The following is an 18,974-nucleotide window of genomic DNA, read 5'->3' on the forward strand; positions in this document are numbered from 1 at the left end:
TCCCCCAGTCGATGTACATAAAACCGTTATTCTCCACCCCTCCCCCAGTCGATGTACATAAAACCGTTATTCTCCTCCCCTCCCCCAGTCGATGTACATAAAACCGTTATTCTCCACCCCTCCCCCAGTCGATGTACATAAAACCGTTATTCTCCTCCCCTCCCCCAGTCGATGTACATAAAACCGTTATTCTCCACCCCTCCCCCAGTCGATGTACATAAAACCGTTATTCTCCACCCCTCCCCCAGTCGATGTACATAAAACCGTTATTCTCAGAGTTTCTTCCAGGCATCTCTTCGGGGGGGCTAAGCCCCCCCGAAAATTTTTTACCGCCCCCCCGAACGAAATTTATATAATTTATATAGAAAATATATATTTTTAACAGTGTCCGCCCCCCCGAAGAAAGTCTACCGCCCCCCCCCCCCCCGAAAATTTCAAGTGCCCCCCCCCCGGAGAAAAAAGTCTGGAAGAAACACTGGTTATTCTCCACCCCTCCCCAGTAGATGTATATAAAAACCCATGTCCCCCCATCTCCCAGCGTGTTGTAGACTTATGTCTGGATGATTCAACTCCCGACCAACAGGATAATTTCACCCTGTCTTGACACCTCTCCTTTTAAGAAGTTGCTATATTTAAATCTATGGGGTGCCGTTATGTCCTCTTGGCTAACACATCAACTAGTACCAAAAGCTCGATGTCTCGGATCTCGAGTTCACACGTACACGAGTGTATGGCCAATTCAACCTTGGAGAGAGGACTTTGTGTCAGACAGAACGTGCGCTACACGTAAGTCAATAACTTGGTATACAAACAGTTGTCATATGCACACACGTACACGGCAAGTGTCTGATACATAAAGGCCCTTAAACAGGAAATACAAATCAGCATCACGTGAAACTCGTATAGCACCACAGGATCTAAGACACGAGGAAGAGTCTATTATTGCTGTAAGGGGGGGGGGGAGGTTAGTGCTGCACCACATGCCATGAGTAATCCATGTTGGCTGGCCTCTTGATACAGACGTCCAAAAATGGAAAATATACAGAAATTAACTTCCGAAATCCTAACAAATTAACATGTATTTTGTATAGGCTGGAACACACGGCAGCACTGAATTAATAACACACACGACGGTACTACGTCACAAACACACCTGACGTACAACGTCACAAACACACACACGAACACACATGACTTACAACTATTTCACAAACACATGTTGGTACTTCGTCATATTATGGTTCTATGTCACAAACAAATAGTACTACGTCACAAGCACACACATCATGGTTCTATGTCACAAACACAGATGAGGTACAACGTCACAAGCAGACAACACATCACATGAAATTGAGCACTAATGGGTACAAACATATCTGCACTAAAGATCAGACCAAAAAGCATAATTAACTACAAACAAGGCCATAGGTTCAAGAGTACTTGAGACACACGTTAAAGTAGATAACACAGATGGGTACACGTGTTCACAAGTTACACTTACATCAAACAAAATACACCATTTTCTATAGCCAGTGACTAGCTATTTGCTGCAGCTAACAGATTTTATAAAGTAGAAGGGGTTGTCAGAACACTTCCTGCTATATAGGGTGTGGAAAATGGTTCAATCACCCAGTAACGCTAGGGTGTCTATTTTAACAACTTCCAATATCTATAAATTGTCATTCAACCAAGATAGAGTGACAGCGAAACTATTATTATAGATTCATTCACAGTGTTTTTACTTTAAAATAATTTGTGTATATAACGTACTTTGAGGAGAATTAAACCAAATTTTATAATGGCACATAGTTTGGGATTTTTTAAAACTTAAAAATAAAACAGCAAATAATTTCACTTAGCATAAAGTTAGGATTTGACTTAAGAAGTATTTTCACCTGCATAGATGATGCTGTGTGACTACAATACATTAGATTATGATTACAATTTAGGAGGTTGTCCAAATCAGACATCATACTTATAAAAAAATTATTTTACCTCCCACCTTTTAAGTGACTACTATACAATATAAGTGTTAGAGTTGTATACATTTATAACCTACCAGACTATAGAAATCTTAATTCTAGCCCCAATAAGGCTATTCCTTGGTGGCTATCATTTCATAGTAAAATACAACTGGAAATAGTATCTTACCAAAAGCATTTATCGTGAACTGATGGGGAATGAGGTAGCCTATAGAATCATAGTTTAGTTTAAGAGAGCACTGATATTTTTATTGTGTTATGTTTTTTATCCAAAATAAAATGTTGAGCTTATGTTCCAATCTGCAATGTAAATAATCAATAACTTATGCACTCTAATTTAAAGTAATTAATCTGGGCTTAGGTTATTAGTAATTTTTTAATAAGTAATTATGCATATATTTTGAAGTTAACAATGCTATTCAACTGTCAATTACTATTTTAAAATTCACAAAGAATAAAAATGAGGTGAATCTGAAATAGCATGTCTGTTTTAATAATTTTTTAACAGTATCATTTGTTTCAACCGCAATTTTCACAATCCCCCCCCCCCCCCCCCCGAAAATCAAGAAGACGCATCTTTGTCTTGCTGCAAATATGCCCGCAATCATATCACAAATGATAAAATATTTAGGAAAGTAAAAAGTAGACCCTAAACATTTTATAACAGCAATATAAATAAAAGTTGTGAATTTAAAATGAATGCCTGACACATTACTAAGTTAATGCACTTGATGGACCCACGACATACAGCACAGCCACCCACTGCTTCACTCAACCACACAACTTATCCCTTAGGCCTACATATCTATCATAGCATTCATTAGGCCTAAATGTATTGAAAGCAGTTACCACTGGGAATAGACTATACTCTAAACTTTGTTTTTCAAATTTTTGTTAACAAAAATTTCATTCTATCTAATTTAATATTTAAAAAAAAAATGTTTTAGATCTAGATTTCTGGACCTAGATTAGCTAATATTTATTAGGGCCTAAACAGTTAGCCTAGTTAATAAAGTAGTTAAATCTATGAAGTAGAACTAGAATTATGAATGATTCTAATTTCTAGATCTTGACTAAATCTAAATATTATGAATTAAGTCGAGTGTAGTAATTAATGTTTTTTTAAGAAACACAGAAAAAAGCTTGCAGATTTGCAACAACTAGTAAAATAAGACAATTAGATTTACTAAAGTTAAACGTTGTAAGAAGAACTAGAACAATGTTAAATAGCAGCAATAATTAGCACATACACAAAATAATTAGCAGAAAACTATTTAAAATGCAACTAAAACCAATCTATGCACATTTGGAACATTTTGTATTAAATTAAAAATAATCTGGTGGCAAATAAATGATGGTTTACAGTATTTTCTGTGGTTTCCGGAATGGCTTGACAGACTACGCCATGGTTTCACTGGTTTTTTTTACTGCTGTGCAATTCCGGAATAATATCCGATGCTAGAGTCTATATCATGATTTCACCAAAGAATCTATAGTCTTCTTCTTCGTTCTTCATTTTAGTGTTGGAAGGGATCTAGATCTACCTAGCGGCGAGATCTAATTCTAAACTATAGATCTACCTGACCTGTCAACTGGTTAGGCGCCATTGACTCCAATTTCAGCCTGCTTTTCTTTTTGGATTTGCTTCCATAGCCTTTGCCTAACCAACAACAAACTAGATCTACATGGCAGCAGTTGTTTGATTTTGCCTGAGGCCTGAGGGTAACTAACAGCCTGAGGGTTCGAACTGGAGACTTTAAGTCTTTAAGTTAAACTTTTTAGTTTTTAGTCTTTACTCTTTTTGGTTTAGCAACCATGAGCATTACCGGCATTACCGATGCGACCACGCCGACCCTACCCTGGACTAATAAAAAAAGGAGAAAAAAAGTTGATAAGTCAGCCCTTTTACTTTTTTCTCTTATTTTATATATTTTCACTTCTACTCTGACTACTCATGTGTGCACTACTGTTTGGCACTGCGCCTATACGGCACTGTAGTGTACGCACGGCCAGTAGGAGTACGGGTAATCTATCGTTTTGGGTACGTAAAATCGCCCGCGGCTATTAATGTACGAAAACGTTACCTCATTGTCAAGGCTGTAATAGAAGTATATTGTGATATGTTTGTGTCAAATATTATAGATAAATGAATAATAAACCTAAATCAATGGCTAAATATATCAATATAGGCCAGAAATTAACTTTAAACAGCTGTGTCTGCAAGCAAGATTTGCTATATAAACAGCAGCCATTTGTAAAATAGAGTGACTTCCGCCTGAATCTCGCGCTATATGTCTATAAAAATAAAACTTAAACAAGATGGCTGCTATAGTAAATGAGCGTGGTTGCATCTGTTGGAAACATCGCTGGTGTTCATTTATTACTGAAAAGTTTTAATTCAATTGTTTAAAAACAGGTACATAAATGAAACAAGGAAACATTTTTGTATTTTTCAAAACATAAATCCTCATCAAAATGTGAAATAATTATTAAAATGTAAGGAGTCACCTGTTTTTCACATTACTAGTTGCGGCCGATTTTACGTACCTAAAACGATAGATTACCGGAGTACGAACTGCCGGAATGTTATTTTTGAAAAAATAAATAGGCCTACAGTAGGTACAGATTATGTGCTTACCCCATGCATTGTAATTTGGATATTGTTTACTATTTAAAGAGTTAACAATACGTTTGAAATGTCATTTGGTGTTCAGTCTACTTTAAAAACTTGAAAGTCAAACATTCATAAAATTCATACCAGCCGCCATTGGCAGACGGCTTGTTGTTGTTTTTAATTTTTTGATAGGCCGGGGTCTAACCAATCAAATAAATCGGAGGAAATTAAAAATTAAGTGTGCCTTGGTCATACTCATAACATAGGGCCTAAGTCAAAGAGGTAATCGACCGAGCCTATTTAAATTAAATTATTTAAATTTTATTGACTTAGATAAACTTAGATACTAAATCTACAAACAACAAAACATCAGTCAGCTCGTTATCAAGCCCGATTTTTAAAATGTTAAAACACAAATGAAAATCTATTGTTTTAAAAAGTGGTGTCATATTAGGTCATGTCGGGTGTCACCTGGTGACAGGGGCGGAACTACAGTGCCGCCAGACCCCGCATTGCGGGGTGGCCCACGCCATTTAGGGGCCCGTAGCCGACCATAATAAATTTTTTATAGTTAAAAAAATAAATTTCTTGCATTTTTGACCTGACGGTAAAACCTTTTGTAAATAACAAACAGATCTGCTACAGTAGTGATGTTATACAGTAGCTAACACATGCTGTTGCGTAAAAAAATATAGGGCCTATATGTCTGAGCTGTAGTGTGAAAGATAGGCAAACGTTCAAAACACTTCCATGACTTATTTCCCTTTTTTAAATAGTTAAATATGGATGCTCATTAGCTCCTTTTAATATATTGGTACTAAATAAATTAAAAAGCAATTACTTCTCTTAATTATTATTTTTTTTAAATACATACTAAAGATTGACATAGCACAAAAAGGAAATACGTTTAAAACTAATAATATAAATACAAAAAAAAAATAAATAAACATAACACGAGAAACCATTACACATACAAAGCTTTCACGCTTTATATTCTTTTGACGGGCTAATACTAGAGAGTAGCTAGCATTACAGCAAACATATTGAGTAAGCTAGCTCTAAATATTAAAAAAAAAAAAAAAAAAAAAACTAGCTCTTAATATAAAGTTTCATTAACAAAAAAGTTACACCCAAGCCTTTGACTTTCCTATGTATATATTTTTCATGACATTATAGTTAAATATATATATATATATATATATATATATATATATATAGGGGGGGCCCAGAAATTTGTTTTGCGGGGTGGCCCGTTTTTTCTAGTTCCGCCACTGCCTGGTGAGGTAATGGTGTCTCCCCCCCCCTCAACAATTGTGCATTTTCCGATTGTTGTCTACACCCTCCCCCTACTTTTTATTATTCTTCAGTTCTTTCATATAGATAAAACGTTGTTTTCACAGTAAATCTTACGATTTTTTCGTCGTGGTGTCAGACTTTTAAATTGGTGTCACCGCCGAACCTCACCCCTCCCCCGCCTTGTGACGCCACTGGTTTTTAAGTTTTAAACAAAGGAATCGATCTATTGGCCTAGGCTATTTATCGCCTGGCTATATTCCATAACTTAGTCCTCCTCCTCCCCTCCCCATCCCCCAACCGAAAAGATGCCTGAAAGAAATTTTGTTTGAAAGGAGAACAAGTTAATAAACAAAACAAACATGTATCTTACACATTGCTACAACCACTATTACAAATTTGTAATACACCGGCTGTAGAACTTATGACTGTGACGGAATTTCAAACACTACACACCTACATGATAATCTTTGATTAGGATTTTGTCAAAAAGGGAAGTAACTTATATGATATTAGATAGTAGAGTGTTTTATTAGATTATCTACCCCAAAAATATTATTTTAAAAAAGTTGCCTAGTTATGATTATTGAAAAAGTTTATCATATTTGCATGCTTAGGCTTCAGTGTTGTTGAAATGTTTGTAAGCCTGTTGGCGTGTGTTGGAGACGACCTAGTTGGGTAGATGATTTAATTAATGAGGTAGTAGACTATCAATTGGGTAGATGATTTAATTAATGAGGTAGTAGATTATCAATTGGGTAGATGATTTAATTAATGATGTGGTAGATTATCAATTGGGTAGATGATTTAATTAATGATGTGGTAGATTATCAATTGGGTAGATGATTTAATTAATAAGGTGGTAGATGACCTAGTTGGGTAGATGGTTTAATTAATGAGTTGGGAGATTAGCGATTGGGTAGATGATTTAATTAATGAGTTGGGAGATTAGCGATTGGGTAGATGATTTAATTAATGAGTTGGGAGATTAGCGATTGGGTAGATGATTTAATTAATGAGTTGGTAGATGACCTAGTTGGGTAGATGATTTAATTACTGAGGTGGTAGATTATCAATTGGGTAGATGATTTAATTAATGAAGTAGTAGATTATCAATTGGGTAGATGATTTAATTAATGAGGTGGTAGATGACCTAGTTGGGTAGATGATTTAATTAATGGGTGAGTTAGATGACCTAGTTGGGTAAATGATTTAATTAATGAGGTAGTAGATTATCAATTGGGTAGATGATTTAATTAATGAGGTTGTAGATTATCAATTGGGTAGATAATTTAATTAATGAGTTGGTAGATGACCTAGTTGGGGTAGATGATTTAATTAATGAGGTGGTAGATGACCATATTGGGATGTCAACCAATAAAACAACCGCCATGAGGGGGAACGGAAACCCTCTCTTGTCGTGATGGACTTGTGAAAGTTTTGAAATGGTGACACACGACGATTTGAAATGGTGACACACAACGATGAAGTGACAGGGCAACAGTCGTACCTACATAAGTGGCGTGGGGTTCACACGTTGAAGTGGTGTGCTCAGTTGTGGGTGTGTTCCTGTGTGAGTAGATTTTGTCAAATACATTCTGGTTTACAGCATAGTTGGACTCCACATACATTGCGTGTGTGTGTGTATCAAAGATCCAGAGAGTGTCAAGGATTATCTGCTTGCATGTTACGGGATACTTCTTGTTAGGATATCATGTAGATCTAGTAGGCTATATGTTCTCTTAGAAAGTATTGTTATAAATCAATAGCCGTGTATATGGTCACTTTAATAGCACATGGCTAATATCAACTTTAATAGCACATGGCTAACATCAATTTTAATAGCACATGTCTAACATCAACTTTAATAGTACATGTCTATCATCAAGTTAATAGCACATGTCTAACATCAACTTTAATAGCACATGTCTAACATCAAGTTAAATAGCACATGGCTAACATCAATTTTAATAGCACATGTCTAACATTAATTTAATAACACATGGCTAACATAGACTTTAATAGCATATGGCTAACATCAATTTTAATAGCACATGTCTAACATCAACTTTAATAGCACATGGCTAACATCAACTTTAGCACATGGACAAAATCAACTTGTATAGTACATGTCTAACATCAACTTTAGCAACAGTCGTACCTACATAAGTGGCGTGGGGTTCACACGTTGAAGTGGTGTGCTCAGTTGTGGGTGTGTTCCTGTGTGAGTAGATTTTGTCAAATACATTCTGGTTTACAGCATAGTTGGACTCCACATACATTGCGTGTGTGTGTGTATCAAAGATCCAGAGAGTGTCAAGGATTATCTGCTTGCATGTTACGGGATACTTCTTGTTAGGATATCATGTAGATCTAGTAGGCTATATGTTCTCTTAGAAAGTATTGTTATAAATCAATAGCCGTGTATATGGTCACTTTAATAGCACATGGCTAATATCAACTTTAATAGCACATGGCTAACATCAATTTTAATAGCACATGTCTAACATCAACTTTAATAGTACATGTCTATCATCAAGTTAATAGCACATGTCTAACATCAACTTTAATAGCACATGTCTAACATCAAGTTAAATAGCACATGGCTAACATCAATTTTAATAGCACATGTCTAACATTAATTTAATAACACATGGCTAACATAGACTTTAATAGCATATGGCTAACATCAATTTTAATAGCACATGTCTAACATCAACTTTAATAGCACATGGCTAACATCAACTTTAGCACATGGACAAAATCAACTTGTATAGTACATGTCTAACATCAACTTTAGCACATGGATAACATCAACTTTAATAGCACATATTTAACATCAACTTTAGCACATGTCTAACATCAACTTTAATAGCACCTGCCTAACATCAACTTTAATAGCACATGGCTAACATCAATTTTAATAGCACATGCCTAACATCAACTTTAATAGCATATGGCTAACATCAATTTCAATAGCACATGCCTAACATCAACTTTAATAGCACATGGCTAACATCAACTTTAATAGCACATGGCTAACATCAACTTTAGCACATGTCTAACATCAACTTTAATAGCACCTGCCTAACATCAACTTTAATAGCACATGGCTAACATCAATTTTAATAGCACATGCCTAACATCAACTTTAATAGCACATGGCTAACATCAATTTCAATAGCACATGTCTAACATCAACTTTAATAGCACATGTCTAACATCATTTTTAATAGCACATGGCTAACATCAACTTTAGCACATGGATAACATCAACTTTAATAGCACATGTCTAACATCAACTTTAGCACATGGATAACATCAACTTTAATAGCACATGTCTAACATCAACTTTAGCACATGGATAACATCAATTTTAGCACATGGCTAACATCAACTTTAATAGCACATGTCTAACATCAAGTTTAATAGCACATGTCTAACATCAACTTTAGCACATGGATAACATCAATTTTAGCACATGTCTAACATCAACTTTAATAGTACATGTCTATCATCAAGTTAATAGCACATGTCTAACATCAACTTTAATAGCACATGTCTAACATCAAGTTAAATAGCACATGGCTAACATCAATTTTAATAGCACATGTCTAACATTAATTTAATAACACATGGCTAACATAGACTTTAATAGCATATGGCTAACATCAATTTTAATAGCACATGTCTAACATCAACTTTAATAGCACATGTCTAACATCAACTTTAGCACATGGATAACATCAACTTTAATAGCACATGTCTAACATCAACTTTAATAGCACATGTCTAACATCAAATTTAGCACATGTCTAACATCAACTTTATATCAAACATCAATTTCAGCAGGAGCCTAATGGATGAAATCTGAAATGGATAAAACTTTACGCGTGTGCATCGTTATCGTTCTCTGCGCCTTCATCAATACAGGTGAGACAAGATAACACGGTTTAGTAATTAATTGAATTAATGAGATCAGCCGTAAACAAAGAACATCTGGTATGTTGCTTTGACCTGCTCCACCCATATCTTGTGTCATACGGATTCTTCTCTCCATGCGCTCACTCCTTCAATTCATGTTTGATTCGTAGTTTGTAGCAGGACAGAGAAACGTTCGTACAACGAATCAGATGCCATCGAATCAGACAACTACCCGGGTCCCTACCCACCAGCCTTGAACTTGACCTGGGAGTGGACTGTTGGAGCCGGCATTTGGGCTGTGATCTTCGTAGAGTTTTCTCTGGACGATGGCGATTGGCTGACCATATGGGATGGGTAAGGGTCACGTGTCCTCTGTCTTTAGTAATAACATTGCTTTTATGATGAAATAGGGCCTATGCATGTCTGTATTATTACAATATAAATCAATCAGCATGTGAGAGTGCGTACTTGTTAGATAAACATACAGCTACCTCTCCAGACAGAAAGCGATCAACTACGATGGTTTGAATCGACCTATCCAACCCTACATCACTGTGACCCATCAACTTAGGATCAGTTTTGTCAGTGTCAACAAGACTAAGGGTTCAGAGGTCAAAGGGTTTCAAGATGGGTCAGAGGTTAAGAGATTCCGCCTTCAGATCCTCCATGCTCTCGATAAAGGTAAGGGGATTTGATTTAAATTTTTAAACACTTTTTTTTCTGTTGGTGACTCTACAGCCAACGTGGGTGGCTTCAAGCAGTATAAAATTCAAGCAGTATGTATGTGCGATGAGCTGGTTGAAGGAATTATTTTTTTCTGTAGCCAAATTCAGCGCCGGATCAGAGAATGGGTGGAGTAGGCAGATTCCTTGAGGCCCTTGGCTGGAAATGAAATGAGTACGACGGTGCTTTAAATAAAATACGTTGTAAGCAGTTCCACATGTTAACATTCGAGCAATTCACAAACAACAAAAAAAATTATAAAATTAAAATTCAAATAAATTCAAATAAAATAAGTTATTTTATCAATTTAGAACAAAACAGCCAACTGATGATCTTTACGTCTTTCTTGGTCGTCTTCTTTTGCGCTTTCATTGGGGGCATCATGGTGATACTAGCTAGGGGGTGAGTAGGGTGTGCCCTATCCAGACACATCTCCCCTGAAAGTGGGTGTGCCATATACAGACACATCTCCCCTGAAAGTGGGTGTGCCCTATACAGACACATCTCCCCTGAAAGTGGGTGTGCCCTATCCAGACACATCTCCCCTGAAAGTGGGTGTGCCCTATCCAGACACATGTCCCCTGAAAGTGGGTGTGCCCTATCCAGACACATCTCCCCTGAAAGTGGGTGTGCCCTATCCAGACACATCTCCCCTGAAAGTGGGTGTGCCCTATCCAGACACATCTCCCCTGAAAGTGGGTGTGCCCTATACAGACACATCTCCCCTGAAAGTGGGTGTGCCCTATACAGACACATCTCCCCTGAGAGTGGGTGTGCCCTATACAGACACATCTCCCCTGAAAGTGAGTGTGCCCTATACAGACACATCTCCCCTGAAAGTGAGTGTGCCCTATACAGACACATCTCCCCTGAAAGTGGGTGTGCCCTATACAGACACATCTCCCCTGAAAGTGGTCCAGTTGTGCCGGGCCAGCGGATCTTGAGTATCTGAGTCAGCTGATCAGGACTTTATCAATGGTGCTGTTTGTCTTGTCTCAGCAATCTTTCTAAGGTCGGTGGAATAAAATTCGTGTTTTTGTTTCGTGGCTCATTATAAAGTTTACTACAGCCTGACCCAGTAAGCAGACATTAAATGTTTTTGTCTCCAGTACAAGCTGAAATAAAGATCCACGAGTTCCGGGAATCTTTAGAGAAACAAGCCACAAGCTCGCCAAACAGCCTCGTTGTCATCCTCTCGGTAACCCTGGTAACGCTAGTCGCGCTGGCCGCCATTGTGGTGTTCATTCGCTACAGGATGGGGCGGAAGGGAAACTCCCGGCTAGACGCAGCGTTCAGCGCGCAGATGAACGGGGGCGCGCGGCACTCGAGAGGGGAAGAACATCTAACGGCAGACACGGCGCTAGGCGAGCCACGCCGGACGAGGCAGCCGCGAGCCCTGCAGCAGTCTACCAGCCAGCTGACGTGGATAGCGAGGGCGCAGTTAAACACATCCTCGCAAGTAAGTTTGGCTCGCGACCGGGGGGGGGGGGGCTGCCACGGGTACCACCCCACCTAGTGACGCCGCTAGCTATATTTATTAAGTATTTTTTCCTAAACGGTTTTGATAAAGATGGCAGCCCAGAATAAGCCCATGATTTCATAACCTGCAATTATTTTTTTTTTTCTTAAAATTTTTTTTTCCTGAATTTGAAAAGTTTTTTCACACTTAAAAGTAAATATAATAAACAAGGATAAGTAATGTTGAACCCAAATCAGCTATTTGAGAAAGAAATCAATTGCGAAACAAAACAACTAAAATCGACCAAATAAATTGTTTTCTTTTGTATTTTGGTGGAGCAGAGAGTAAGCGGAAGTACGACGTCACATTTTAATGGGTCTGATTTTTTGGCGTTGAAGAGTGTGTGTGTGGAGGGGGAGGGGGTAATAAAAAATTCGCGACGTCATTTATAGATGATCCATCTATTATCTCACAACTTTTTCTAACCAGCAACCCGCCTCGCCAACCCACAGACCCAACCCGTACAACTACATCGGGTCAACCTCGCCCTCCGACGTTCGGGTGCTCGGCATTGCTCTTGTCGAAGACCCCTACGCTGAGCAGCCGCCCTACGGCCCAGGATCGAATCCTGGCCGGCCCGACGTCGTACCGGAGGACGACAGCTACCTGACTGACCTTCAGAAGGTTTTCAAGTGCGTCACCGTCAACAGCGGCTCCCAGAGGAGGAGCCAAAACAGATCACGATTCTCTTACAACCGGCCCGGTGAGCCGTACGCCAACCAGCCCGGTGAGCCGTACGCCAACCAGCTGGTAGACAACCTGCTGACTTACGAGTCAGGCGTCGATGACTCCACGGACACTAAAGACTTCCTGGTGGAGCTGCAAGACGAATCTCCCAGAGAGCACAACGAATCTAACGAGCCACCCTCGTACGAATCCTTGATGTGCGGCACGGGTTCGATCCCCAGCCAGAGCTATGATAACATCGTCCCTGGGGTGTCGCACGCTGGTCGACATTGCGTCGACACACCTTCAGACAGTGTCCTTGACCCGACCTTTAGCTGTGACCTTGACCCACTGGCCAGAACGACGTCCATCAGTGACAACGAGCCACTGGCTAGAGTGACAGACACCTCACCCAACTGTATTTACCTCAACACGCTGTAAGACACCTCATCCAACTGTATTTACCTCAACACGACAGACACCTCACCCAACTGTATTTACCTCAACACGCTGTAAGACACCTCATCCAACTGTATTTACCTCAACACGACAGACACCTCATCCAACTGTATTTACCTCAACACGACAGACACCTCATCCAACTGTATTTACCTCAACACGACAGACACCTCATCCAACTGTATTTACCTCAACACGACAGACACCTCACCCAACTGTATTTACCTCAACACGCTGTAAGACACCTCATCCAACTGTATTTACCTCAACACGACAGACACCTCACCCAACTGTATTTACCTCAACACGACAGACACCTCACCCAACTGTATTTACCTCAACACGCTGTAAGACACCTCACCCAACTGTATTTACCTCAACACGCTGTAAGACACCTCATCCAACTGTATTTACCTCAACACGCTGTAAGACACCTCACCCAACTGTATTTACCTCAACACGCTGTAAGACACCTCACCCAACTGTATTTACCTCAACACGCTGTAAGACACCTCATCCAACTGTATTTACCTCAACACGACAGACACCTCATCCAACTGTATTTACCTCAACACGCTGTAAGACACCTCACCCAACTGTATTTACCTCAACACGACAGACACCTCACCCAACTGTATTTACCTCAACACGCTGTAAGACACCTCACCCAACTGTATTTACCTCAACACGCTGTAAGACACCTCACCCAACTGTATTTACCTCAACACGCTGTAAGACACCTCACCCAACTGTATTTACCTCAACACGCTGTAAGACACCTCATCCAACTGTATTTACCTCAACACGACAGACACCTCACCCACCTGTATTTACCTCAACACGCTGTAAGACACCTCACCCAACTGTATTTACCTCAACACGACAGACACCTCACCCACCTGTATTTACCTCAACACGACAGACACCTCACCCAACTGTATTTACCTCAACACGCTGTAAGACACCTCACCCAACTGTATTTACCTCAACACGCTGTAAGACACCTCATCCAACTGTATTTACCTCAACACGACAGACACCTCACCCAACTGTATTTACCTCAACACGCTGTAAGACACCTCATCCAACTGTATTTACCTCAACACGCTGTAAGACACCTCACCCAACTGTATTTACCTCAACACGCTGTAAGACACCTCACCCAACTGTATTTACCTCAACACGCTGTAAGACACCTCACCCAACTGTATTTACCTCAACACGCTGTAAGACACCTCATCCAACTGTATTTACCTCAACACGCTGTAAGACACCTCACCCAACTGTATTTACCTCAACACGACAGACACCTCACCCAACTGTATTTACCTCAACACGCTGTAAGACACCTCACCCAACTGTATTTACCTCAACACGACAGACACCTCACCCAACTGTATTTACCTCAACACGCTGTAAGACACCTCACCCAACTGTATTTACCTCAACACGCTGTAAGACACCTCATCCAACTGTATTTACCTCAACACGACAGACACCTCACCCAACTGTATTTACCTCAACACGACAGACACCTCACCCAACTGTATTTACCTCAACACGACAGACACCTCACCCAACTGTATTTACCTCAACACGACAGACACCTCATCCAACTGTATTTACCTCAACACGCTGTAAGACACCTCATCCAACTGTATTTACCTCAACACGCTGTAAGACACCTCACCCAACTGTATTTACCTCAACACGACAGACACCTCACCCAACTGTATTTACCTCAACACGACAGACACCTCACCCAACTGTATTTACCTCAACACGCTGTAAGACACCTCATCCAACTGTATTTACCTCAACACGACAGACACCTCACCCAACTGTATTTACCTCAACACGCTGTAAGACACCTCACCCAACTGTATTTACCTCAACACGCTGTAAGACACCTCACCCAACTGTATTTACCTCAACACGCTGTAAGACACCTCACCCAACTGTATTTACCTCAACACGCTGTAAGACACCTCATCCAACTGTATTTACCTCAACACGACAGACACCTCATCCAACTGTATTTACCTCAACACGCTGTAAGACACCTCACCCAACTGTATTTACCTCAACACGCTGTAAGACACCTCATCCAACTGTATTTACCTCAACACGACAGACACCTCACCCAACTGTATTTACCTCAACACGCTGTAAGACACCTCATCCAACTGTATTTACCTCAACACGCTGTAAGACACCTCACCCAACTGTATTTACCTCAACACGCTGTAAGACACCTCACCCAACTGTATTTACCTCAACACGCGGTAAGACACCTCATCCAACTGTATTTACCTCAACACGCTGTAAGACACCTCACCCAACTGTATTTACCTCAACACGCTGTAAGACACCTCACCCAACTGTATTTACCTCAACACGCTGTAAGACACCTCACCCAACTGTATTTACCTCAACACGCTGTAAGACACCTCACCCAACTGTATTTACCTCAACACGCTGTAAGACACCTCACCCAACTGTATTTACCTCAACACGACAGACACCTCATCCAACTGTATTTACCTCAACACGCTGTAAGACACCTCATCCAACTGTATTTACCTCAACACGCTGTAAGACACCTCACCCAACTGTATTTACCTCAACACGCTGTAAGACACCTCACCCAACTGTATTTACCTCAACACGACAGACACCTCATCCAACTGTATTTACCTCAACACGACAGACACCTCACCCAACTGTATTTACCTCAACACGACAGACACCTCACCCAACTGTATTTACCTCAACACGCTGTAAGACACCTCATCCAACTGTATTTACCTCAACACGACAGACACCTCATCCAACTGTATTTACCTCAACACGCTGTAAGACACCTCACCCAACTGTATTTACCTCAACACGACAGACACCTCACCCAACTGTATTTACCTCAACACGACAGACACCTCACCCAACTGTATTTACCTCAACACGCTGTAAGACACCTCATCCAACTGTATTTACCTCAACACGCTGTAAGACACCTCATCCAACTGTATTTACCTCAACACGCTGTAAGACACCTCATCCAACTGTATTTACCTCAACACGACAGACACCTCACCCAACTGTATTTACCTCAACACGCTGTAAGACACCTCATCCAACTGTATTTACCTCAACACGACAGACACCTCACCCAACTGTATTTACCTCAACACGCTGTAAGACACCTCACCCAACTGTATTTACCTCAACACGCTGTAAGACACCTCATCCAACTGTATTTACCTCAACACGCTGTAAGACACCTCACCCAACTGTATTTACCTCAACACGCTGTAAGACACCTCACCCAACTGTATTTACCTCAACACGACAGACACCTCACCCAACTGTATTTACCTCAACACGCTGTAAGACACCTCACCCAACTGTATTTACCTCAACACGCTGTAAGACACCTCACCCAACTGTATTTACCTCAACACGCTGTAAGACACCTCACCCAACTGTATTTACCTCAACACGCTGTAAGACACCTCACCCAACTGTATTTACCTCAACACGCTGTAAGACACCTCACCCAACTGTATTTACCTCAACACGACAGACACCTCACCCAACTGTATTTACCTCAACACGCTGTAAGACACCTCACCCAACTGTATTTACCTCAACACGACAGACACCTCACCCAACTGTATTTACCTCAACACGCTGTAAGACACCTCATCCAACTGTATTTACCTCAACACGCTGTAAGACACCTCACCCAACTGTATTTACCTCAACACGCTGTAAGACACCTCATCCAACTGTATTTACCTCAACACGCTGTAAGACACCTCATCCAACTGTATTTACCTCAACACGACAGACACCTCACCCAACTGTATTTACCTCAACACGCTGTAAGACACCTCACCCAACTGTATTTACCTCAACACGCTGTAAGACACCTCACCTAACTGTATTTACCTCAACACGCTGTAAGACACCTCACCTAACTGTATTTACCTCAACACGACAGACACCTCACCCAACTGTATTTACCTCAACACGCTGTAAGACACCTCACCCAACTGTATTTACCTCAACACGCTGTAAGACACCTCACCCAACTGTATTTACCTCAACACGCTGTAAGACACCTCACCCAACTGTATTTACCTCAACACGCTGTAAGACACCTCACCCAACTGTATTTACCTCAACACGCTGTAAGACACCTCACCCAACTGTATTTACCTCAACACGCTGTAAGACACCTCACCCAACTGTATTTACCTCAACACGCTGTAAGACACCTCACCCAACTGTATTTACCTCAACACGACAGACACCTCACCCAACTGTATTTACCTCAACACGCTGTAAGACACCTCACCCAACTGTATTTACCTCAACACGCTGTAAGACACCTCATCCAACTGTATTTACCTCAACACGACAGACACCTCACCCAACTGTATTTACCTCAACACGCTGTAAGACACCTCACCCAACTGTATTTACCTCAACACGACAGACACCTCATCCAACTGTATTTACCTCAACACGCTGTAAGACACCTCATCCAACTGTATTTACCTCAACACGCTGTAAGACACCTCACCCAACTGTATTTACCTCAACACGCTGTAAGACACCTCATCCAACTGTATTTACCTCAACACGACAGACACCTCACCCAACTGTATTTACCTCAACACGCTGTAAGACACCTCACCCAACTGTATTTACCTCAACACGACAGACACCTCACCCAACTGTATTTACCTCAACACGCTGTAAGACACCTCACCCAACTGTATTTACCTCAACACGCTGTAAGACACCTCACCCAACTGTATTTACCTCAACACGCTGTAAGACACCTCATCCAACTGTATTTACCTCAACACGACAGACACCTCACCCACCTGTATTTACCTCAACACGCTGTAAGACACCTCATCCAACTGTATTTACCTCAACACGCTGTAAGACACCTCACCCAACTGTATTTACCTCAACACGCTGTAAGACACCTCACCCAACTGTATTTACCTCAACACGCTGTAAGACACCTCACCCAACTGTATTTACCTCAACACGCTGTAAGACACCTCACCCAACTGTATTTACCTCAACACGCTGTAAGACACCTCATCCAACTGTATTTACCTCAACACGACAGACACCTCACCCACCTGTATTTACCTCAACACGCTGTAAGACACCTCACCCAACTGTATTTACCTCAACACGCTGTAAGACACCTCACCCAACTGTATTTACCTCAACACGCTGTAAGACACCTCACCCAACTGTATTTACCTCAACACGCTGTAAGACACCTCACCCAACTGTATTTACCTCAACACGCTGTAAGACACCTCACCCAACTGTATTTACCTCAACACGCTGTAAGACACCTCACCCAACTGTATTTACCTCAACACGCTGTAAGACACCTCACCCAACTGTATTTACCTCAACACGACAGACACCTCACCCAACTGTATTTACCTCAACACGCTGTAAGACACCTCACCCAACTGTATTTACCTCAACACGCTGTAAGACACCTCACCCAACTGTATTTACCTCAACACGCTGTAAGACACCTCATCCAACTGTATTTACCTCAACACGCTGTAAGCTGCGACCACCAGCACACAATGGAGGATGTCGTAAAGACAACAAGAGACAATGTCTGCTTGAAGCTCCCACTAGACTAACAACCAACCCCAGACACGCCAACACTAGACACGCCAACCCCAGACACCAAGACACTCCAACCCCAGACACCAACCCCAAACACATCCACCCAAAACAC

At 40.8% G+C, this 18,974-nt stretch overlaps 2 protein-coding genes across 6 annotated transcripts in view; one reads left to right on the plus strand and one right to left on the minus strand.

The window, feature by feature from the left end:
- LOC131950026 (unconventional myosin-XIX) overlaps positions 1–4,757 on the minus strand; it is a 23,633-nt gene extending 18,876 nt beyond the window's left edge. For both annotated transcript variants that reach the window (XM_059312032.1, XM_059312031.1), the window contains exon 1: positions 4,621–4,757. In XM_059312032.1, coding sequence (XP_059168015.1) covers positions 4,621–4,629 — 9 coding nt within the window. In that variant the 5' untranslated portion in view covers positions 4,630–4,757. The remainder of the gene's footprint in view (positions 1–4,620) is intronic.
- LOC131950027 (uncharacterized) lies at positions 655–18,885 on the plus strand. Of its 4 annotated transcripts, none has more exons than XM_059312040.1 (7): positions 655–786; positions 9,739–9,822; positions 9,984–10,167; positions 10,313–10,494; positions 11,646–11,995; positions 12,485–13,128; positions 18,763–18,885. In XM_059312040.1, exons 2-7 carry the CDS (start codon positions 9,753–9,755, stop codon positions 18,794–18,796), a joined length of 1,464 nt encoding a protein of 487 aa, XP_059168023.1. In that variant the 5' UTR covers positions 655–786; positions 9,739–9,752; the 3' UTR covers positions 18,797–18,885. The 4 variants fall into 4 exon arrangements, with proteins under 4 accessions (XP_059168023.1, XP_059168020.1, XP_059168019.1 ...); XM_059312037.1 differs by having other exon boundaries at positions 9,742–9,822; XM_059312036.1 differs by lacking the exon at positions 655–786 and adding an exon at positions 8,074–8,113.
- Positions 18,886–18,974: the final 89 nt, after the last annotated feature.

Source organism: Physella acuta, unplaced genomic scaffold (assembly GCF_028476545.2).
Source record: "Physella acuta isolate Inbredline_101_S28 unplaced genomic scaffold, ASM2847654v3 ptg000728l, whole genome shotgun sequence".
Classification (NCBI taxonomy): Eukaryota; Metazoa; Mollusca; class Gastropoda; family Physidae; genus Physella; species Physella acuta.

What these genes read in the sequence shown, in the direction of transcription:
- LOC131950027 (XM_059312040.1), top strand. Translation starts at nt 9,753, where the DNA reads ATGAAATCTGAAATGGATAAAACTTTACGCGTGTGCATCGTTATCGTT. An exon ending in CTGCGCCTTCATCAATACAG is followed by an intron (nt 9,823 to 9,983) that starts GTGAGACAAGAT and finishes TTTGATTCGTAG; the next exon opens with TTTGTAGCAGGACAGAGAAA. An exon ending in CCTCCATGCTCTCGATAAAG is followed by an intron (nt 10,495 to 11,645) that starts GTAAGGGGATTT and finishes TTTTGTCTCCAG; the next exon opens with TACAAGCTGAAATAAAGATC.